The sequence below is a fragment of the Ranitomeya variabilis genome, chromosome 4 (assembly GCF_051348905.1).
Source record: "Ranitomeya variabilis isolate aRanVar5 chromosome 4, aRanVar5.hap1, whole genome shotgun sequence".
NCBI lineage: Eukaryota > Metazoa > Chordata > Amphibia > Anura > Dendrobatidae > Ranitomeya > Ranitomeya variabilis.
Genome location: NC_135235.1, coordinates 208,323,948 through 208,344,905, shown reverse-complemented (window position 1 = coordinate 208,344,905; position 20,958 = coordinate 208,323,948). Strand labels below are relative to the sequence as shown.

At 44.9% G+C, this 20,958-nt stretch overlaps 2 protein-coding genes across 2 annotated transcripts in view; one reads left to right on the top strand and one right to left on the bottom strand.

Moving 5' to 3' along the window:
- Positions 1 to 8,840, top strand: part of PRR12 (proline rich 12) — a 101,782-nt gene extending 92,942 nt beyond the window's left edge. The window contains exon 14 of the mRNA XM_077259791.1: positions 6,376 to 8,840. Coding sequence (XP_077115906.1) covers positions 6,376 to 6,516 — 141 coding nt within the window. The 3' untranslated portion in view covers positions 6,517 to 8,840. The remainder of the gene's footprint in view (positions 1 to 6,375) is intronic.
- Positions 8,841 to 17,853: 9,013 nt separating this feature from the next.
- Positions 17,854 to 20,958, bottom strand: part of RRAS (RAS related) — a 40,592-nt gene continuing 37,487 nt past the window's right edge. Inside the window, exon 6 of the mRNA XM_077259790.1 lies at positions 17,854 to 20,683. Coding sequence (XP_077115905.1) covers positions 20,596 to 20,683 — 88 coding nt within the window. The 3' untranslated portion in view covers positions 17,854 to 20,595. The remainder of the gene's footprint in view (positions 20,684 to 20,958) is intronic.

Below are 20,958 nucleotides of genomic sequence, written 5' to 3'. Positions count from 1 at the left end.
ATCGCTGCACGGCAGGCATTTCTCCTTTTCCCCTCTTTAATTCAAACCTGCAGGCGCGCGGGCCCGCCATTTCTTCCTTCTTTTGGCGCCCAGCTGACCACGCCCCCTTGCGGCGCCCTGCATCACGGCGGCCAGGAGTTCAGCGCTCTCGGGGGCGTTTCTTCTGCTCCCCCCTTCGGCGCTTGTGCACGCCCACAGCGTCACGCTGTTCTGCGCTCTTTGGCTGGCTTCCTCTTCCTGCCAGCGTCTCCTCACCGCGTGGGACAGAGGGATCTTGGGGGACACAGGCTCAGACTCCTGCGGCTTCCACTGTCGCTATCCTGTCTGCAGGCTCAGCGCTACTGTTCTCCCGGGCTCTACTCCTCCCTGCAGTTCTTCTCCGCACCTGGACAAGGTAATATCTCTACCTATGTCCGACCCCACCCCGGCCTTTGCCACTACGGTCATCCATTACGCCTGCACCCTCTGTAAGAAAAAGTCAGCCTTCACCTTTCTGCCCCTCCTGCGTTCCTCCCATTATGTCAGCCCCTCAGGAAGCTCCTAGGTCTCGGGATGAGTGCACCCCCCCTCCCCCGGAGTGGGCTGTTGCAATGTCTCAATCAGTGTCTGACCTTACTAAAGTGTCTCCGTCTCTGGTCCAGGCACTTAAACGTATCCCTCTTCTCTCGAATGCCACCAGTGCCACGAACGCCTCACACGGCAATTCGCTCGCACCTGTCCAAGACCCTCTCAGAGGCAGACTGAACAAAAGAGACAGATAAAGGACCTTATCTAGATCCTCTTCCAGTTCCCCGGACGACATCGGGATACCCCTATCTGCCCGTTCCCCCTCCTCGCAGGCGGACGTCGGGTCTGACCTAACCTCTGTCGGATTCTGACTCGGATGCAGATCAGACTTCTGGAACACAGGATATGGTCGATAGCCTTATTTCAGCTATTGTTCAGACGCTTGAACTTAAGGAGGAATGAGGCAAACTCTCAGAACGTTCCCGTTGCATTTAAATGGGTTAAACGTCCCTCTAGGGTTTTTACTAATCATAGGGAGTTCGACAACACTACCTCTACACACTGGGAAAACCCTGGTAAGCTTTTCCCTGGCAGAAAACGGCTAGACGTTTTATACCCTTTTCACTCCGACCTTGTCAGCAAATGGTCCGAGTCTCCTAAGGTCGACCCGCCTGTGTCCAGGCTATCCTCTCAGACAGTTCTGTCTATTCCGGACGCGGCCTCTCTTAAGGATCCCACGGACAGACAAATCGAGGCATTAGCCAAATCGGCGTTTGAGGCTGCTGGAGCCTCCCTTTGCCCTAGTTTCGCCTCCTCATGGGTAGCCAAGGCTGTGTAAGCCTGGGCCAAAACCCTGCGCAGAGGCATTTTGGCCTCTGCTCCTGCGGAGGAACTGTCTGATTTAGCGGATCAGATTTCTCTTGCGGGTAAATATCTCATGAATGCCTCGCTTGATGCGGCGGCCTGCTCGGCTAGGGCTAATAGTAACATTGTAGCCATTCGCCGGGTCCTTTGGCTAAAAGCGTGGAACGCAGATCCTACTTCTAAAAAATCCCTCACTGGTCTACCCTTCCAGGGTTCTAGACTCTTCGGCACGCAGTTGGATCAAATGATCTCGGACGCTGCGGGTGGTAAGAGTACCTTCTTTACCCCAGTCCAAGCCAAAACGTACCTTCAACAGGAGGGGCCCCCAGTCCTTTTGTCCCTTTCGGTCCTTTGCCTCCGCAGGAAACCCCAATCAGGACCGCTCTTCCTCACAAGGAGACCAGAGGAAGCCTTCTTTCAGGCCTCCCCCGCGCTGGAGAGCTAAGAGCTACCCCTCAAAACCATCTGGACCTCGGGGCCACAGGTCTTCTAATAAATGACGGGTCGCCCCCACCTGGAAATCCCTCCAGGGTGGGAGGCCGGCTTCTTGTGTTCACAGAAATTTGGCTATCGGTAGTCGACGACGCCTGGGTCAGGGAGATCGTCACTTCAGGCTACAAAATAGAATTTTCTTCGCCCCCAGGAAGACGTTTCCTGCTCTCTCATCCTCCCAAACAGTCCTCCCATCTCCCAGGGCTTCTCCAGGCCGTCGATTCACTCCTCGCCTCAGGAGTCGTAGTTCCGATTCCTTATCACGAGCGGTTTTCAGGTTTTTACTCCAATCTGTTCGTGGTCCCAAAGAAAGACTGCTCTCTCCGTCCAATCTTGGATCTCAAGCGGTTAAACTGCCATCTCAGGATTCGACACTTCAGGCTGGAATCACTACGCTCGGTGGTCGTGTCCATGGAAACAGGAGAGTTCCTGTGTTCCGTGGACATTCGGGACACGTATCTCCACGTTCTGATTTGCGTACAGCATCAGAGGTTTCTCCGGTTCTCTATCCAAGAACATCATTACCAGTTCACGGCTCTCCCCTTCGGGCTGGCCTCTGCTCCCAGGGTCTTTACGAAGGTCATGGCAGCCGTCATGGCCATTCTACGTTCAAAGGGGATTCTGGTAATCCCTTACCTCGACGACCTCTTGATCAAGGGTTCGTCCCGTCGGGATTGCAGCCAGAGCCTCCAGCCTTCTCTGGACACGCTCATTCGCCTCGGTTGGATAATCAACTACCAGAAGTCATCCTTGATTCCGACTCAACGCTTGGAATTCCTGGGCATGGAATTCGACACCTCTCAGGCTCAGGTCATCCTCCCCAAGGAGAAGTTCCTTTCCCTTCGTCGGGGTGTCAGAGCGCTAAAGGGTCCGAACCCGCTGTCCCTCTGCCTCGCCATGAGGGTTCTGGGGAAAATGGTCGCTTCAATGGAAGTGGTTCCCCATGCTCAGTTCCACTCTGGTCCCCTCCAGCTGGCCCTTCTAGCCACCTGGGACAAGAATCCGCTTTCCCTGGACCGTCCGTTTCGCCTTTCTTCCAAAGTGAAACGGTCCCTCTCTTGGTGGACGCTGTCCACCTCCATTCTGCGCGGGAGGTCATTTCTTCCTCCCCGCTGGCAGGTTATCACCACCGACGCCAGTCTCCAGGGTTGGGGAGTGGTCTTTCTCCACCTCACGGCCCAGGGCCGCTGGACTGTTCAAGAGGCACGTCTTCCTATCAACCTCTTGGAACTCCGAGCCATCTTCCTAGCCCTCGTCCGCTGGCAGCCCCTCCTCTCGGGAAAGCCTGTCCGCGTTCAGTTGGACAACGCCACAGCCGTGGCCTACATAAACCACTAGGGAGGGACTCGCAGCAGTCAAGTCATTGCAGAAGTGGCGAAGATTCTGCGTTGGGCGGAGAGCCACGTTCCCTTTCTCTCAGCCGTCCACATCCCAGGGGTGGACAATTGGGAAGCCGACTTTCTAAGTCGCCAAGGCATCGTTGCGGGCGAGTGGTCTCTCCTTCCCTCAATCTTCAACCAGATTTGTCAGCGGTGGGGCGTCCCAGACGTCGACTTAATGGCCTCCCGGGCAAACCACAAGGTTCCCCAGTACGTTTCCAGATCTCTGGATCCGTTGGCCGTCGGATGCGACGCTCTCGTGATCTCGTGGGCCCAGTTCCAGATGCCCTATCTGTTCCCACCCCTCCCCTTGATCCCGAGAATCGTCAAAAAGATCAAGTCGGAAGGGGTCCCCGTGCTCTTGGTAGCTCCAGATTGGCCTCGGAGGGATAGGTACGCAGAACTGGTGAACATGCTATCGGACGTTCCATGGAGGCTACCGGATCTTCTTTCGCAGGGGCCCCTCTTCCACCCGAATTCTCGGTCTCTGAATTTAATGCTATGGCCGTTGAGGACGCGGGTTTTTCTCACAGCGTCATCCAGACTATGATAAGGGCGAGGAAACCGGCTTCCTCGCGTATCTACCACAGATGTAGGAAGGCCTTTTTCCGATGGTGCGAGGTCAACGGTCTGTTTCCTATGACCTTTTTCCTTCCATCCCTTCTCAGTTTTCTTCAAGCGGGCCTTGATTCGGGACTTTCCCTTAGCACCTTGAAGGGTCAGATTTCCGCTCTTTCCATCCTTTTTCAAAGAGACATAGCCTCCCTTCCTCAGGTGAGAACCTTTATTCAGGGGGTCTCGCATATAGCTCCCCCTTATCATCCTCCTGTTGAGCCTTGAGATCTCAACGTCGTCTTAGACACCCTCCAGCGGGCGCCTTTTGAACCGATTCAGGACATTTCCTTCTCCCTTCTATCTTGGAAGGTAGCCTTCTTGGACGCCATCACCTCCATCAGAAGAGTGTCGGAGCTGGCGGCATTATCCTGTCGTTCTCCCTTTTTAGTCCTGCACCAGGACAAGGTGGTTCTTCGGCCGGTTCCTTCCTTCTTACCGAAGGTAGTCTCGTCCTTTCACATCAACGAGGACATCGTCCTCCCTTTCTTGTGCCCTTCCCCGGTTCATCCCTTGGAGAAATCACTTCACAAATTGGATGTGGTCAGGGGTATCCGGGTTTATCTTTCCAGAACTGCTCCTTTTCGTCAGACTGATCCTCTGTTCATAGTCTCGGAAGGGCGTCGAAAGGGGCTCCCCGTCTCCAAGTCCACAATTGCTCGTTGGATCCGTTCGGCGGTTCTGGAGGCATACCGTGTCCAAGACAAACGGCCTCCCTCGGGGGTGAAGGCTCACTCTACCCGGGCTGTGGGAGCTTCCTGGGCAGTTTGTCACCAAGCTTCGGCCTCGCAGGTTTGCAAGGCTGCAACGTGGTCATCCATTCAGACCTTTGGAAAATTCTACAAGGTGCATACTCAGGCTTCTGCGGACGCAAGCCTGGGTAGGAAGATACTGCAGGCGGCGGTTTCTCACCGGTCGACCTAAATCCTCTTTTTCTGCAGAATATCCCGCCCTAGGGACTGCTTTTGGACGTCCCATGGTTACCTGTGTCCCCCAATGAAGTGAGAAAGAAAGAGGGATTTTTGGTTCTTAACGTAAAATCTCTTTCTTGGAGCCTTCATTGGGGGACACAGCACCCTCCCTTGAAGTTGTACCGTGTTGGCTAACATGCCGTTGTTGTGGGTTGGTACATAGGTTGAGTTTTATATTACCTGTTCCTACTACTGCTTTTGCACCGAGTTGCCTGGTGCCTGCTGGGGAGGAGTTACTTCTTCTTTATTTGCATAGTGTCAGCCTCCTAGCGACAGCAGCATACACCCATGGTTACCTGTGTCCCCCAATGAAGGCTCCAAGAAAGAGATTTTACGGTAAGAACCAAAAATCCCTCTTTTGAGGTTTTTATGTGAAATTATGTCCAATTTGCCTTTTTTCTCTGTTTTTTTTGTGTTGTTCCAATATACACAAAGAAAATAAACGTGTGTATAACAAAATGTGTAATTGCAATAATTATCTGGGAGAAATATTTCATTTTCTGGAACAATTTGAAGGGTGCCAACACTTTTGACCGTGACCGTATGTGGTGATCTACATCCACACCAGGTCTCTATGACAATACTGTCAGAACAGGCTGTGTAGCCATGAGAAATCAGGTGGCACACATTTTTTGGTGCTTCAGTGCTTAATATCTTTCTTCGGTTTTCATGTTTTAGACTCCCAAGTGGAGACTCATTATTAGGGGTTATTGATTTTTATTTTTTTATAGTGAAATCACAGCAAAATTTGAGAAAAATTGGGACAGAAAACACATTTAAATATAATATGCCCCCCCATTTTTTTTATTTATTTTTTTTACACACCAGGAGTTTTTCAAAATCTGAAATGGGGGGGGGGGGGGACACTAAAAAAAAAAATATGCATTGAAATTAATGTGTTTTTTTCTTACTTTTATTTTTTTGGTGACTGTTATGGTGGTTTTTGGAGCACATATGCTCAAAAAAATCTCAAGGCTCCATCTGCAAGTAGCCTAAGTGTTTATTTTACTGATGAGTAGAGATGGGAGAATCAATTCGCAGCGCTCTGGTCCATCGGCCAGGTCTGTATTTCTGAAAACCACCTCATACTTGGAGGCATCTCTGGCTCTTCTTGTCTTGTCCATCGGCCAGATCTGTATTTCTGAAAATCACCTCATTCTTGGAGGCATCTCAGGCTCTTCTTGTCTGGTCCATCGGCCAGGTCTGTATTTCTGAAAACCACGTCATACTTGGAGGCATCTCTAGCTCTTCTTGTAAGCTTCTTGAAGCTGGCTCAACTTCATGTGTGCTTCAGGTCGCATTGGTGTCGTTGCACCAGTCAAAAGAATAACCAAGATGTAAAGAGACTTTATGGCCTCCCAGACCTGGCCGATGGACCGTAGTCCTGCAAATCGATTCTCCTATCAGTACAAATGAGTCTTCAGCCTTTATGTAGGTGTGTTACTAGAGTCATACTTTTTATTACTTTGTACACCCATCTCGTGGTTGACTTTGTTTGATTGTCTCTCCTGTTTGCCACTAACCACCGTTGTTTTCCCTGCCTTTTCCAGACCAACGCAATAGAAGAACAGAATGACGACTTGGGTCAAGAGGAGGTGGTTCAGCAGTGCATGAGAAACCAACCTTGGCTCGAAAAAGTCTTCGATTCTTTCATCGACCTTCTCACGCAAGCACAGAATAAGTGCGCGTGACCAAACCCACGACAGCTACCTGAGGCTGCAGAACGAAGCGAAACCTGTCAACCAGGGATTCAATAGACAAACTGAAACCATGTGACTCGTCAAAAAAAAAAAGATGAGAAAGAGAGACATGCCAGGCCGAAAAAAAAAAAAAAAAAAGGAAAGCGATCTTTCCTGGACTTAACTTTGTGGTCGGGAAGACTGTCCACACAACAAAGCTATAAGAGGAGTAGCTGACGTAAGTGTTGGAGGCCTCAAGTTGACTTTCAGGTCTCTGGCTTCTGAATAGTGACGCTTGGATGGAGGTGGTCCTCTCTTTCTCTTGACTTCTGTCTTCTTTCTTTTTGTTCTTTTACTGTTTTGTTTTTTTCTCCCGCAGAGAAAGTTTCTCTAAACGTACGTTGTTTTTGTTCTTCTCCTCATCATAGTCATACTCCCGTAAAAAGGAATGTTTTTTTTTTCTGGCTCTGCCTTCTGCTCAGACCCGCTTCCAATGACTGACACATTCTGACAGTAGACGGCAGGCTGACATTTTTTGGCCCTAATTCTTATTTATTGGGAAGCATGCGTGTATGTGTTGTGCGTGTGTAAGAGCCAGAATCCCATCTTGGACTGGGTGGTGGGCAGGTTTTTGTTTTTTGAGATTTTGGATTAACAAATCTTTTTTTTTTTTTTCGAAAAATACGACGATGCTCGCTTTTTCACTGCCAGTTTTGGCTTGGTCACGCACAAAAATAAAAATATTTCTTTATTAAGAATGCAAATCTAGTGTGTACAGCCTACACTGTACATTAATAGCAAATACAGTGCCAGTGAACACAACTTAAACTGTACATTAATAGCAAGTACAGTGCAGGTAAACACAGCCTAAACTGTACACTAATAGCAAGTACAGTGCAGGTGACCACAGCCTAAACTGTACACTAATAGCAAGTACAGTGCAGGTGAACACAGCCTAAACTGTACATTAATAGCAAGTGCAGTGCCGGTGAACACAACCTAAACTGTACATTACTAGCAAGTACAGTGCAGGTGAACACAGCCTAAGCTGTACACTAAAAGCAAGTGCAGGTGAACACAGCCTAAACTGCTCATATTAATAGTATTATTTTTTTCAATTTTCATTGATTTTTTTTTTTTTTATTATTTTTTTGGGGTGGACAGAAAGTTATAAGGTATTTCTAGGAATCTGAGGGGCAAAAAAAATTAGCTCGCCGCCCTTGTTGCTGGTGGTTGTAGTCAATCCTAAAGGGGGACGCTCCTGATTTTTAATTTTTTTTTATTTTAACAGGGTACAGCTATTATCTCCAAAGATGTTTTGCGTAAATTTTGAAATTTGGTAGTCGTAAGAAAATGGTATCGTAAATCTGTGTTCTACTGTATTGAATTCGATGGAGGGTCCTACATGCAACCATAAAAGTTTTGTTAATCCAATATCGAATTTTTTTTATTATTTTTGTTTCAAGAGTCCACAAACGGTTAACCTGACATTCAGTATTTTTCACGTTGCAGGATTATTTCTCTGTCTTGTTAATAGCCCTTGACATAAAGATGGTGTTTTCTACGTTGATTTCTTTTCTTTTTTTTTTTTTTTTTTCGAGAGGACGGGTGGAGCAGCTCTTATGGTGTTAAGATCCTTTGCTATTGGAAATTTGTAAAAAAAAACAAAATTTGAGAAACCATATTAGGCATTTTGTAAGTATTTTATGTTAAATTTTGCTACCTTTTCTGTGTGCATAATATTCATCAGCCTAGAGGCTAAATTATTTGCCCTCCCTGATCACCTTTATTAGGGGGGCTATACAACATGCCGACATCCACTTGTAACAAAAAGCAAAAGTTTTTAATTTTTTTTTATTTTTATTTGCTGTAGATGACTAGGGTGCGGTGGGCCTTCTGCCCCATAAATATAAAAAGGGTGATAATAAAAAAAAAAAATAATAATAAAAAAAAACACACAAAAAAACCTAGATATTTTTTTAAATTCACAGTTCTAACATTATTTAAACATTATTACATGGTCGTATCTCCTCTATTTTTTTTTTTTTTTTTTAATTCTCGTGCATCAAATCACATATTCCCAGTATGTCGGAACGATGAAATGATGGGAGAGATGAACTGTTTTGAGTGTTTTTAATTTTATGTTAATTTTTTTTTTTAACTGACTGTAAATATTGTATAGGAAGAAAAAAATCTATGTACAATATTGTATTTGACTATATCTAATTGATAATGATGATGTTGCTTAGATGTGAAGTGTTCAGTTTAACTGAACTTGGATTAGTATTTTGCTCAGAAAAAAATAAACTTAGAACAGAGAGAAAAAGAAAAAAAAATTGGGGTATTCTTAAGCTACTTTGACCTTTTTCCACTACTTTTCCCTTTTTAATCTGATTTTCTTTTTTAAGTGGAGGGATAACTGTTGAATTTCATTTTCAGTAGGGTTTGGGTTACAATGAGATGCATCCGAATATTTTACTGTTGTCATCAAAGCTGTTTGTTTTTGAAATCTGATGTTACCAGTGTCCTATCCATGAGAAAACATGACATGATATGGAAGAGTGAGCCTCATGTTCTATATTTTCCAGTAAAATCAGTATCCTTGGATCAAGGGTTCAAAAATTTATTGCTTAGATTTTTTTTATTTTTTTTTAGTACAATAAAATAGTTTACTGTAGTTAAAAAAGGTAAAGAAAATCACAGGTGAACACAGCCTAAACTGTATGTTAGTAGCAAGAACAGTGCAGGTGAACACAGCCTAAGCTGTATGTTAAGAGCAAGTACAGTCTTGGTGAACACAGCCTAAACTGTATGTTAGTAGCAAGAACAGTGCAGGTGAACACAGCCTAAACTGTATGTTAGTAGCAAGAACAGTGCAGGTGAACACGGCCTAAACTGTATGTTAGTAGCAAGAACAGTGCAGGTGAACACAGCCTAAACTGTATGTTAGTAGCAAGAACAGTTCAGGTGAACACGGCCTAAACTGTATGTTAGTAGCAAGAACAGTTCAGGTGAACACAGCCTAAACTGTATGTTAGTAGCAAGAACAGTGCAGGTGAACACAGCCTAAACTGTATGTTAGTAGCAAGAACAGTGCAGGTGAACACAGCCTAAACTGTATGTTAGTAGCAAGAACAGTACAGGTGAACACAGCCTAAACTGTATGTTAGTAGCAAGAACAGTACAGGTAAACACAGCCTAAACTGTATGTTAATAGCAAGTACAGTCTTGGTGAACACAGCCTAAACTGTATGTTAAGAGCAAGTACAGTCTTGGTGAACACAGCCTAAACTGTATGTTAGTAGCAAGAACAGTTCAGGTGAACACAGCCTAAACTGTATGTTAGTAGCAAGAACAGTGCAGGTGAACACGGCCTAAACTGTATGTTAGTAGCAAGAACAGTGCAGGTGAACACAGCCTAAACTGTATGTTAGTAGCAAGAACAGTTCAGGTGAACACTGCCTAAACTGTATGTTAGTAGCAAGAACAGTTCAGGTGAATACAGCCTAAACTGTATGTTAAGAGCAAGTACAGTGCACAGCCTAAAGCCGGGGTCTGATGAGCATATGAAAAATTGTCCGATTTTCATCCAGAAAACTCGGACAATTTTCATCCATATTGTCATCTGTGTGTCCTTTTTTTTTACATCCTTGTGATATCCCTGTGCCATCCATTTTTATAATGTACTTTATTGAATACCGTTACCTAGGTTAATCATGGCAATATATCCTATAAAATCAGCTGCAGTGCAGATATTCTGTATGGTATCTGATTTTTTTTTTTCATTTTTGCGCACCCATACACTTGAATTGGGCGAGTCTTGTCCAGGAATTGAAAGAGAATGATGCATGCTGTGATTTTTTTTTTTTTTTTTCTCTTTCCCATGGGCGCTTAGTCATCTGAACAATCCTATTGAATAATATTGGTAAGTGTGCTGTCCCTTTTTTTTTTACTTGGACATTACATATCCTTATTATACACTTTACTTAATGAGCCCTGTACTGTATGATGGTAAATATAGTTCAGGTGTACACAACCTAAACTTTATTATAATGGCAAGTATTATGCTGGTGAACACAGCCTAAACTGTACATTAATAGCAAGTACAGTGCAGGCGGACACAACCTAAACTGTGCATTAATGGCAAGTACAGTGCAGGTGAACACAGCCTAAACTGTACATTAATATCAACTATAGTGCAGGTGAACACAGCCTAAACTGTACATTAATAGCAAGTACAGTGCAGGTGAACACAGTCTAAACTGTACATTAATAGCAAGTACAGTGCAGGTGGACACAACCTAAACTATGCATTAATGGCAAGTACAGTGCAGGTGAACACAGCCTAAACTGTACATTAATATCAACTATAGTGCAGGTGAACACAGCCTAAACTGTACATTAATATCAACTACAGTGCAGGTGAACACAGTCTAAACTGTACATTAATAGCAAGTACAGTGCAGGTGAACACAACCTAAACTGTGTATTAATGGCAAGTACAGTGCAGGTGAACACAGCCTAAACTGTGTATTAATGGCAAGTACAGTGCAGGTGGACACAGGCTAAACTGTACCTTAATGGTACAGTGGTATTAACTTTGTAGGTTGAGCTTTCCAGTGTTCCTATGTCATTTTGACTATAATTATTTGCCAAAATGGAAAGCAACATATTTGTTGTTTTTTTCCCAAGAAAAAGCAGCAAAAAATGGCACACCTGAACACAAACTTGTTGGCAAACTCATTGATTTGAATTAATTGTAAAAAAAAATTGTTGCCTAATATTAATCCCGCCAGGCTCACCCCATCAGCCGTTTGTCCTTTATTACCGTGATGAGTTTGGAAAATTAAATCTATGCGTTAATCAGTGCGGGGGGTGCGGTTGGACCAAGAACCATGAGAGACCTAGTCCTGTAGTGATAGACTCCTGCTGATAAAACACTGATTGTATTCAAACAAAAACACACAGCCTAGTAAGTGACAAATCACTGGAATCAGGCTCTGCCCCTACATTATGCTGCTCTCAGATTACATAGCACAAGCCTGCTGATAGATTATTTTTTTTTAAAGGGGTTGTTTCTTGAACAACATTTATTACCTATTCACATGATAGCTAATATATAATTGCTAGGTCTGGCTGCGGAGACCCCCACTGCTTCCCAAAGTCCCATGTGAATGGACTATTCGTGTGCATGTGCAACCACCTTTCTACAGACCATTAATGGAGCAGTGGTCGCACATGCTCAATAACTCTTCATTCATGCAGGAGGCTTTAGGACCCCTGTTCTTGTGATCACTGGGTGCTTTCTGCAGTCAGATCCTCAGCAATCATACATTTGTCACACCATCTCATCTGAGAAAGAAACCCTGAGATCAAAAGGACTGTCAAAAAAAAAAAAAGGATCAGGCATGTTGCACTTTAAGGGTATGTTTCCACTGTCCGTTTTGCCGGCGGGATCGCCGCAGCGGCTAAGCCGCTCGGCGCTAAGCCCCGCCCCCTTCCTGGGACGCGATGGTGCCGGATGTGTACAGTACACATCCGGGATCATCGCACCCCTCGCCATAGGGCCCTGTGATATGCCTTGCGGGGACGCTGCGTCCCCGCAAGGTGTACGGACATGCTGCGTTCTGAAAAGACGCGCAGCATGTCCGGAGTCGCAGGGCCGCCGCGTGCGGGTTTCCACGCATAGTGGAGACGGGATTTCATAAAATCCCCTCCACTATGCTGGAACATCTGGACGCTGCTTGTTTGACGCTGCAGCGTCAAACAAGCAGCGTTTACTGACCGTGGAAACATACCCTAACAAGCCCAATCCTTTGTTTCTGCAGGAGATAAGCCCAGGTGTCCAAAATCGGCTTATTCCCTTCTCACCCATGTATTGGAGAGTTGGAAGGAATCACCGACAGCTATATGAGCCGACAGTTATTGTATGTGTATGGGCAGCTTAAAGGGAATGTCTCGCCTAGAAAAACGCTTTAGAAACAGATTAATTTGGTTTTAATTCTTAATTGTAGATTTTTAATTTTTTTTTTTGTACCCGATCCATAATAAAGATTTATAAGAAGTGAGTGACAGGAGGGGCCCCCATTCATTAACAAAAAATATATATTTAAAATAAAAACTTGATTAGCACAATGCCGTTTTCTGATGATGCATTGCCTTTAGGAAAATTCCGCCAATCTATATCTTAAAGGGATAGGTGATAACTTACTAATCGATTAGGGTCTGTAGAGCAAGGAAGATTTGATGGGAGACCATTCTTTATGGAGGAGAGGGGGGGAAAGCTGAGCGCAGCTCCGTAGGGAATGAATGGAGCCGTGGTCGAACATGCTCCCTGCCCTGCTCCCATCAATCAGAAGAGCACCGCCGGACAACCCCTTTAATGTGCGCCTCCAGTTTTGGGGTACATGATAGATTTGACTCTTTATTCCTAGTAGATCCTGTTACTTGCCCCCTTACCACTGGTACCACAACATTCTGCATAGGATGATAGGAGTTACAGTTGCTGCAGATATTTTACTTTATTTTTTTTATATATATTTTTAGTAGTTCCGTCTTCTATTGACGTAGGGTTTGGTAGCACTTTGGATTGAATGTCTTCAGGCAATTTTTTTTTTTTTTTTCTTTTTGGGTTACCATTCGCTTATATTAAAGGGTGTAAATGTAATTTAGCAAAATATTACGGAACCAGGACATAGGAAAATAGGGTGGTTTTTTTCCCCCCTTTCTACCAGTTTGTATACAACGCCCCCCCCCCAAGGGTCAATTTGTTAGTAAATTATATGAAATGGGGGATTTCATGACAACAGAGGATCCAGGGAGTTTAAGAAGTGTGTAGATTACTTGGAAATGTAAAGGATACCATTTTTTTATCCTTAAATACATGTGTTTTTGTCATTGGGTTTCATTAAAAATTTTGCTCCGTTTGACTTCTGTAGCGTCCGGCTGCGGAATGAGTGAACTGAGAATCTGTCGGTAAGTTTCCCACCAGAGCTTACTGCTGAATTCTCAGTTCACTCGTTCCGCAGCAGGCAATATAGAGGCCGTAGAAAGCAAACGGTGTAATGAAATGTAATAGCAAAAATAAATTTTTGGCAAAATATATATTACGTTTTGTTTTTTTTTTTTTAAATTAAAAAATGTTGGGTGGAAACAAATTATTAGGATAGGTGACAACTTGGTGATTGGCGGACTTCCAACTGCCGGGACTTTTATCCCTGCTAGAATGGATGTTCTCGACCGCCGCTCCCTTCATGAGGATGCCCGGCGCTGCACTCACCTTTTTCCCTTAGCCCCCATAGAGAATGAATGGAGAGGTGGTCGGGCAGCAGATGTGCTGATCAACAATATAAATTCCCCCTATCTTGAGGATAAATAAATTTTCACCGTAAGACCCCTATAATTGAAGATGGGACAGTTCTATCTATATTACACACTTTTGAGAGAATAGTGGATGTTTGCAATTTGAATAATGGGGAAAATTGATCACAAATTTCACCTTGGAAATAAAACATTCAAGGGCATCATTTATGCATTGTCCATAGTTGGGGGGGAAAAAAAGGTATGAAATTCGTTTTAATGGAACAGCGCCACTCTTGTTCACAGGCCGCATGTGGTATCACAACTTGGCTCCATTCAAGTGAATGTATCCAAGCTACAATATACTCGGATAGAAGATTGGCACTAGGTTTTGGGGGGGTTTTTTAAGTGTTTTTTTTTTTTTTTTTTTTTACATGTTTTCATAATACTTTGTCTTTTGTGTAAAGTCTGTTAATTTACATAAAGATGTAAAAAAATAAAATGAAGGCTGGAGTGGCAGCAGTGGTGGTCGGGGGAGGTAAGGAAAAGCCAAGAGGTCGAACCACCCCCGAAACTTGTATCATAGTGTAAACAGAGGACACGATGGTTCTGTGAATGAAGAGAAGATGGTGACAAAATTCTGGGTTTTAATAAGAAAAAATTGACTTTGTAAGTAGTAGGAAAATAAAATGGGTGTAAAAAGTATTTACGGTAAATAAGTAAAAAATAAATAAAATAGCCAAATATTCCTGGGATAATTCTACCCCTGCCTTTCTTCTGTGGGGATCTTTATTTTTAATTCATTAGCTTGGTTGGAAATAAAATGTCTGAATAAAATAATTAAAAAATAATAATTTCTCTCTCTCTCTCTCCATGTTACCAAATGTATTTCTCAGCTAAACCCATGGCGGCTCTTGGGGCCTGTTCACACTTGCTCCTTTTTATGTGTCCTAATCTAGACCTTTTTTACGCTGTGTACTGCGTGTATCTTGTTCTTGCCTCAAAGGTATTGTTACAATAATTGAATTTGTGTTCCTGTATGGATGTTATTATATATTTTTATCGTCAATTAGTGTCTGACGTTTTTTCTCTCAATATGTACAACTCACATTGTATAATGTGTACACAAAAGAAAAAAAAACACTTTTTCTTTGCATCCTGTTTGCTCTTCTCGTTTTCTTTCTTTGTATTTTTATTTTTTTTGGTGGTCTGTGACATCTCAACCAGCTTTTCTAACCCCCCCTTGAGATGTACTCTTATGTAGATGTCTCTCATAGATTCTCGGTACCTGCAGTCACCACTAGGTGGAGTGTCTTTCGTAGATTCTCAGTACCCGGAGTCGCCACTAGGTGCAGTGTATGTCCCGTAGATTCAGTACCTACACCCGCCAATAGGTGGAGTGTGTCTCTTGTAGATTCTCAGTACCCACAGCCGCCACTAGGTGGAGTGTGTGTCTCGTACATTCAGTACCTACAGCCACCAGTGTCTCTTGTAGATTCTCAGTACCCACAGCTGCCACTAGGTGGAGTGTCTTTCGTAGATGCTCAGTACCCGGAGTCGCCACTAGGTGGAGTGTGTCCCTTAGATTCAGTACTTACAGCCGCCACTAGGTGGAGTGTTTCTTGTAGACTCTCAGTACCCACAGCCGCCACTAGGTGGAGTGTGTGTCCCGCAGATTCAGTACCTACAGCCGCCATTAGGTGGTGTGTCTCTTGTAGATTCTCAGTACCTACAGCTGCCACTAGGTGGAGTGTGTCTCATAGATTCAGTACCTCCAGCCTCCAGCGTCTCTTGTAGATTCTCAGTACCCACAGCCGCCACTAGGTGGAGTGTGTCTCGTAGATTCAGTACCTACACCCGCCAATAGGTGGAGTGTGTCTCTTGTAGATTCTCAGTACCCACAGCCGCCACTAGGTGGAGTGTGTGTCTCGTACATTCAGTACCTACAGCCACCAGTGTCTCTTGTAGATTCTCAGTACCCACAGCTGCCACTAGGTGGAGTGTCTTTCGTAGATGCTCAGTACCCGGAGTCGCCACTAGGTGGAGTGTGTCCCTTAGATTCAGTACTTACAGCCGCCACTAGGTGGAGTGTTTCTTGTAGACTCTCAGTACCCACAGCCGCCACTAGGTGGAGTGTGTGTCCCGCAGATTCAGTACCTACAGCCGCCATTAGGTGGTGTGTCTCTTGTAGATTCTCAGTACCTACAGCTGCCACTAGGTGGAGTGTGTCTCATAGATTCAGTACCTCCAGCCTCCAGCGTCTCTTGTAGATTCTCAGTACCCACAGCCGCCACTAGGTGGAGTGTGTCTCGTAGATTCAGTACCTACAGCCGCCATTAGGTGGTGTGTCTCTTGTAGATTCTCAGTACCTACAGCTGCCACTAGGTGGAGTGTGTCTCATAGATTCAGTACCTCCAGCGTCTCTTGTAGATTCTCAGTACCCACAGCCGCCACTAGGTGGAGTGTGTCTCGTAGATTCAGTACCTACAGCCGCCATTAGGTGGAGTGTGTCTCTTGTAGATTCTCAGTACCTACAGCCGCCAGTGTCTCTTGTAGATTCTCAGTACCCACAGCCGCCACTAGGTGGAGTGTGTCTCGTAGATTCAGTACCTACAGCCGCCAGTGTCTCTTGTAGATTCTCAGTACCCACAGCCGCCACTAGGTGGAGTGTGTCTCGTGGATTCTCAGTACCCACAGCCGCCACTAGGTGGAGTGTCTTTCGTAGATTCTCAGTACCCGGAGTCACCACTAGATGGAGTTAATCTAGCGATTGGATAATTAAAGGGGTGTTTAAGGCATTAAAATATTTTAAATGTCTCCCTCCCTGATCCTCTGCATGTCCCAAACCAGCACTCATCTGTTCTGCTTTCTGTTCAGGCAATCACTTACTGTGGCGCGTGTTTCCGGACGGTCATATTAAAAATGTATATTCCCTGGAATGTCCCTTTTTTAAAGGGAGGTTGTTTTTCTTGAGTAAACCCAACTTAAAGAAGTTGCATTGACTACAAGCCTAACAGAAATTCAGTGATCAGTTGTAAGCTGTAGTGAAACCTGGAAGTGTTAACTTAGCCTACAGCACTCCCGCAGGAGAAATCGTGTAGTACACTGATATATTCATATCAATGGGTTGTCTGTGTGTTTTAGTGTCACACATCCGTGTTTCATGGACGAAGTACGGACTGGCAGAAAGTGACTGCCTCATGTTTGCCTATAAGGATGTCGCGTTCTGGGCAGGAGACCTCTGGTCAGTCAATGCGATCCGTGAAGCATGAGCATGGATTTGTGAAAGTGGTCTTGGGTAGGACAGGTCCTCCAGGAAAAAAAAAAAAACTGTCGAAGAGCTGAGGCTCTGGAGTCATTCAGTGATATAGTTTCATTTTGGTACTGCCTGAGCCCATCCAATGTCTCCTAAAAGGAGGCCCAGGTTCTTAAAGAAAGTGTGAAGTGGCAAAATAAACTATCCCTTTAAAGAGGCTAAATGACTAAATGACATACTAAAACATGGCTGCTTTATGCTGAACACCACTTTTATTTATAGGCCGCTGCCTGGCATTGAAGCTTAGCCTCAATCTTCACCTGTGAATAAGAGTTTGAGATATTAACACTTTATTTTTTTCTTGTTTACAGCTCGTTGCCCAGGAAACCGACCACCCTTGTTTAGCTTGTAAGCACTGCCCTGAATCTAGCCCAGGATTAGGAGGTGACCGTGCGCTGCAGCGATCCTGACCAGCTTAAAAACACTGCTTATAAGCCAAGTAGAAAACAATCTGTAAATGCTGTGCATGTTTTGCTGTCGTATCCGCGGTGGTCGGTCTCCTCAGCAACGAGCAGCTAACAAAAGAAAAAGTGTCAATATCTCAAAAACTGCTGCAAATTTTAATTAGCAGTAAACTGCAAAATTGCTCTTCTTTATAAGCTCTATCCAACAAAACCCATTTCTAAAAAAAAAAAACGAGGAATGACACTTAAGTAACCCTATACGTTTTATAGGACCGCAAGAATCTCGACGGTCGCTTTGGTACGACCACAGAGAGGAACGAGACGCCATCATTAAAACATCATCACTTTAATGAACGTTCAAGGATATGTGATTATACGTAGGATGACTTGTAAACAATATACATAGAAATGAGCGCCGCCTTATGGCGGAAATACACGGGAGCGTGAATGGCGGGTTTTTTATAGACATAATGGTGTGTCTGTCACTTTGTACTTTACTAACAAGTCCACTACAATTTCGCCGGTAGTCATCACTTATCGAGGATGCTGCAGGTCCCTGGCCTTTAGGTTTAAAGGGGTTGTGCCATTTTCTAATACTGGACCACCCATGTAGTGTTCAGTCGGCATTCCTGCCCCATCACATCTGTGCGCCGCTCCTCGTGCTGCTACCACCAGGAATAGGTCGAAGCGAGTACAAAATACCATAAGGCGAGTGATAAGCAGTCCTGCGCGGATTTTAGCTCCATTATTTTATATGAATGTGATCGAAGACCTAAAATACGTGGCGACATAGCGGCCCTTAGTCGTGGAGTCTCACATTCATTTCACAAACACAAGCTACAGAAATGAATTTTCTGCATTTAGAGACCCAAATAAGGAGCCTTGGGTTAGAAAAAAAATAAAACTTAAAAAGGGAAGCGGTCACGTAGAACAATCTGTGGACAGTGGGGTCTAGAGGAAAAGCCTCACACAATGACAGTGTATAGGGAAAGGTTCAGCATAACTTGTATTTTAATAATTTAAGTCCTTGGTGTTTGTATGCATAGGAGTCCAGTAGGCGGTCCCACTCCCGAGTCCAATGGGCAGTCCTATTCCAGAGTCCAATGGGCGGTCCTACTAGTGTTTGTCAGCTATTTCTGCATGCAGCAATACAAGGAAGAGTGTCAGTAGGACCGCCCACTGGATTCGTATATTATTAATTGAAGTCCTTGGTGTTTGTATGCATAAGAATCCAGTAGGCAGTCCTAATCAACTCCAGTGGGCGGTCCTACTCCCAAATCCAATGGGTGGTCCTACTAGTGATTGACAGCTAGTTCTGCATGCAGTCATACAAGGAAGAGTGTCAGAGTAGGACCGCCCACTGGACTCGTATTTTATTAATTGAAGTCCTTGGTGTTTGTATGCATACAAGTCCAGTGGGTAGTTCTACTGACACGCGTCCTTGTATGACTGCATGCAGAAATAGCTGTCAATCACTAGTAAGACAGCTCCCTGGACTCATGAGTAGGACCGCCCACTGGACCCGTATGCGCAAAAATACCAAGTAATTGAAGTCCTTGGTGTTTGTGTGCATACGGGTCCAGGGGGCGGTCCTCACAAGTTCAGTGGGCAGTTCTACTAGTGATTGACAGCTAGCTTTGCATACATAGTCATATAAGAAAGTGTCTCAAAGTAGGACCGCCCAATGGACTCGCAAGTAGGACCGCCCACCGGACTCATGCATACAAAACTGATTTCAATGAAAAAAACTGCAAGTTTTACAATAAACGATGGTGATCTCACCCGACTCTCCCACATACTCTGTGCTGAGAGCTCCTGTGTTCCCGATAAGACCCCGGTCAGATATATTTGGCCGTGGCGAAGAACAAAAGGATCATCAGCCCGATATAGGACACGCCAGATCTCTTACCTCCCCTAAAACAACGATCCACATTAGACTGTGACGAACCTGCTGATATCTGCAGATTCGGCCGACGTCAGACCAACGTGTATTGGGGTCTTAAGTCTGTAAATAAGTAGTGGTTAAGGAGGGGGAAGATTTTCTTCCTCCTCCCCTGTCGTTCCATTAAGAGAATGCAAACGGCTGATAACAGAGAGTAATTGAGCGCACAGTTAGAAATTGAAATACCATATATAACCATTGCTTAAAAAAAAGTTTCATAGATTTAAAAAAAATAATCATGATTTACAAAAAAAAAAAGTGAACCCAGGATTTGGGGGGCAAATACCGACAGCGCGGGGAGAGACGCTGCAGAATCAGACACTCACCAGGTGGTGGTCTCTCCTATCGTCCTGCCTGGTGGGAAGCAGCATCTCTCCATCGACAGGAAAGGAGAGCCGCTGCAGAAATCGATAAGCCAAAATGAGACTCTTCTCCATGTAGGACGCTAACTGTACAATGAGGTCTTCACTCTCCTATGCAGTGGTCTGCAAGCTACAGGCCGTGCAGTGTGCAGACCACCGGTGTAGTGTACGCAGATCAGCATCGACTTGCAGGGAGCAGGAATAATTATTTTTCTGCAGACACAACCTCATTGTACGCCCAAAAAACGAGAAAGTACCAAATCTTAGTAAAAGAAGAGAAAGCGTGAAGAGACAGGCGTGCCTTTCTGCTATATGGTCTCCTTACACATCGGAGAATCTCCCCCAATAGTCTCCTGTCCGCACCTGAAAAGCTCATTGAATATAAGAGAATGTAAAACATATATAAAATATATATACAGAATATATATTTACATGCAAATCCCAGCATATAAAAAAAAAAAAAAATAAGGAAGTGTCGGCCCAGACGGAGGGAGTGTGCAAACTGCGATCCTTTGTAGTAGAAAGAAGCATCTTGCCCTGATGCACGGAAGGGTTGGGAGAAGAAGGGGGATTTGTTCGGACTACAGAGGAGCCCCCCTCAGCGCATGGGATGGGTCTATTGGATGGTGTGGGCTGAAGAGAGGACCATTCATGTGCACCAACAATGCCCGGTTCTCCATGAGTGGCCTAAGCCCCTCCCCAGGCAGCTGCTGCTGCGGCGCCTCTCTCTCTGCTTGGGCCATCTGGGCAGCTGGTGGCAGCGCGAGGTTACAGGATCACACAGGGGCAGCTTTTAGACTCTTTCTTCTTGGGGTGAACAGCCGGGGTCGGGGGGCACTCCATCTCTTGGAATTTTCTACAATGGAAGAAAATAAAAAATTTTTAGTAACTGTGTAAAAGAATGCAGACCCTTTATAATCTTAAAAAGGGACAACCAAGGGGTCTTCAAGATAAACTAATCACAGGGCGAGACCCCCACCCACTGCAACAATCTGCTGTGGTTGGTGGACAACCTGGGATCAGATGTTCAATCTCTGCAGCGCCACCGCTGGAGGAGGGTAACATTGCACGGAGTGGATTAGTGGTCTGTTTCTTTTCCAGAAACGTACTTTATTGTTTCTCCTCTTTCAG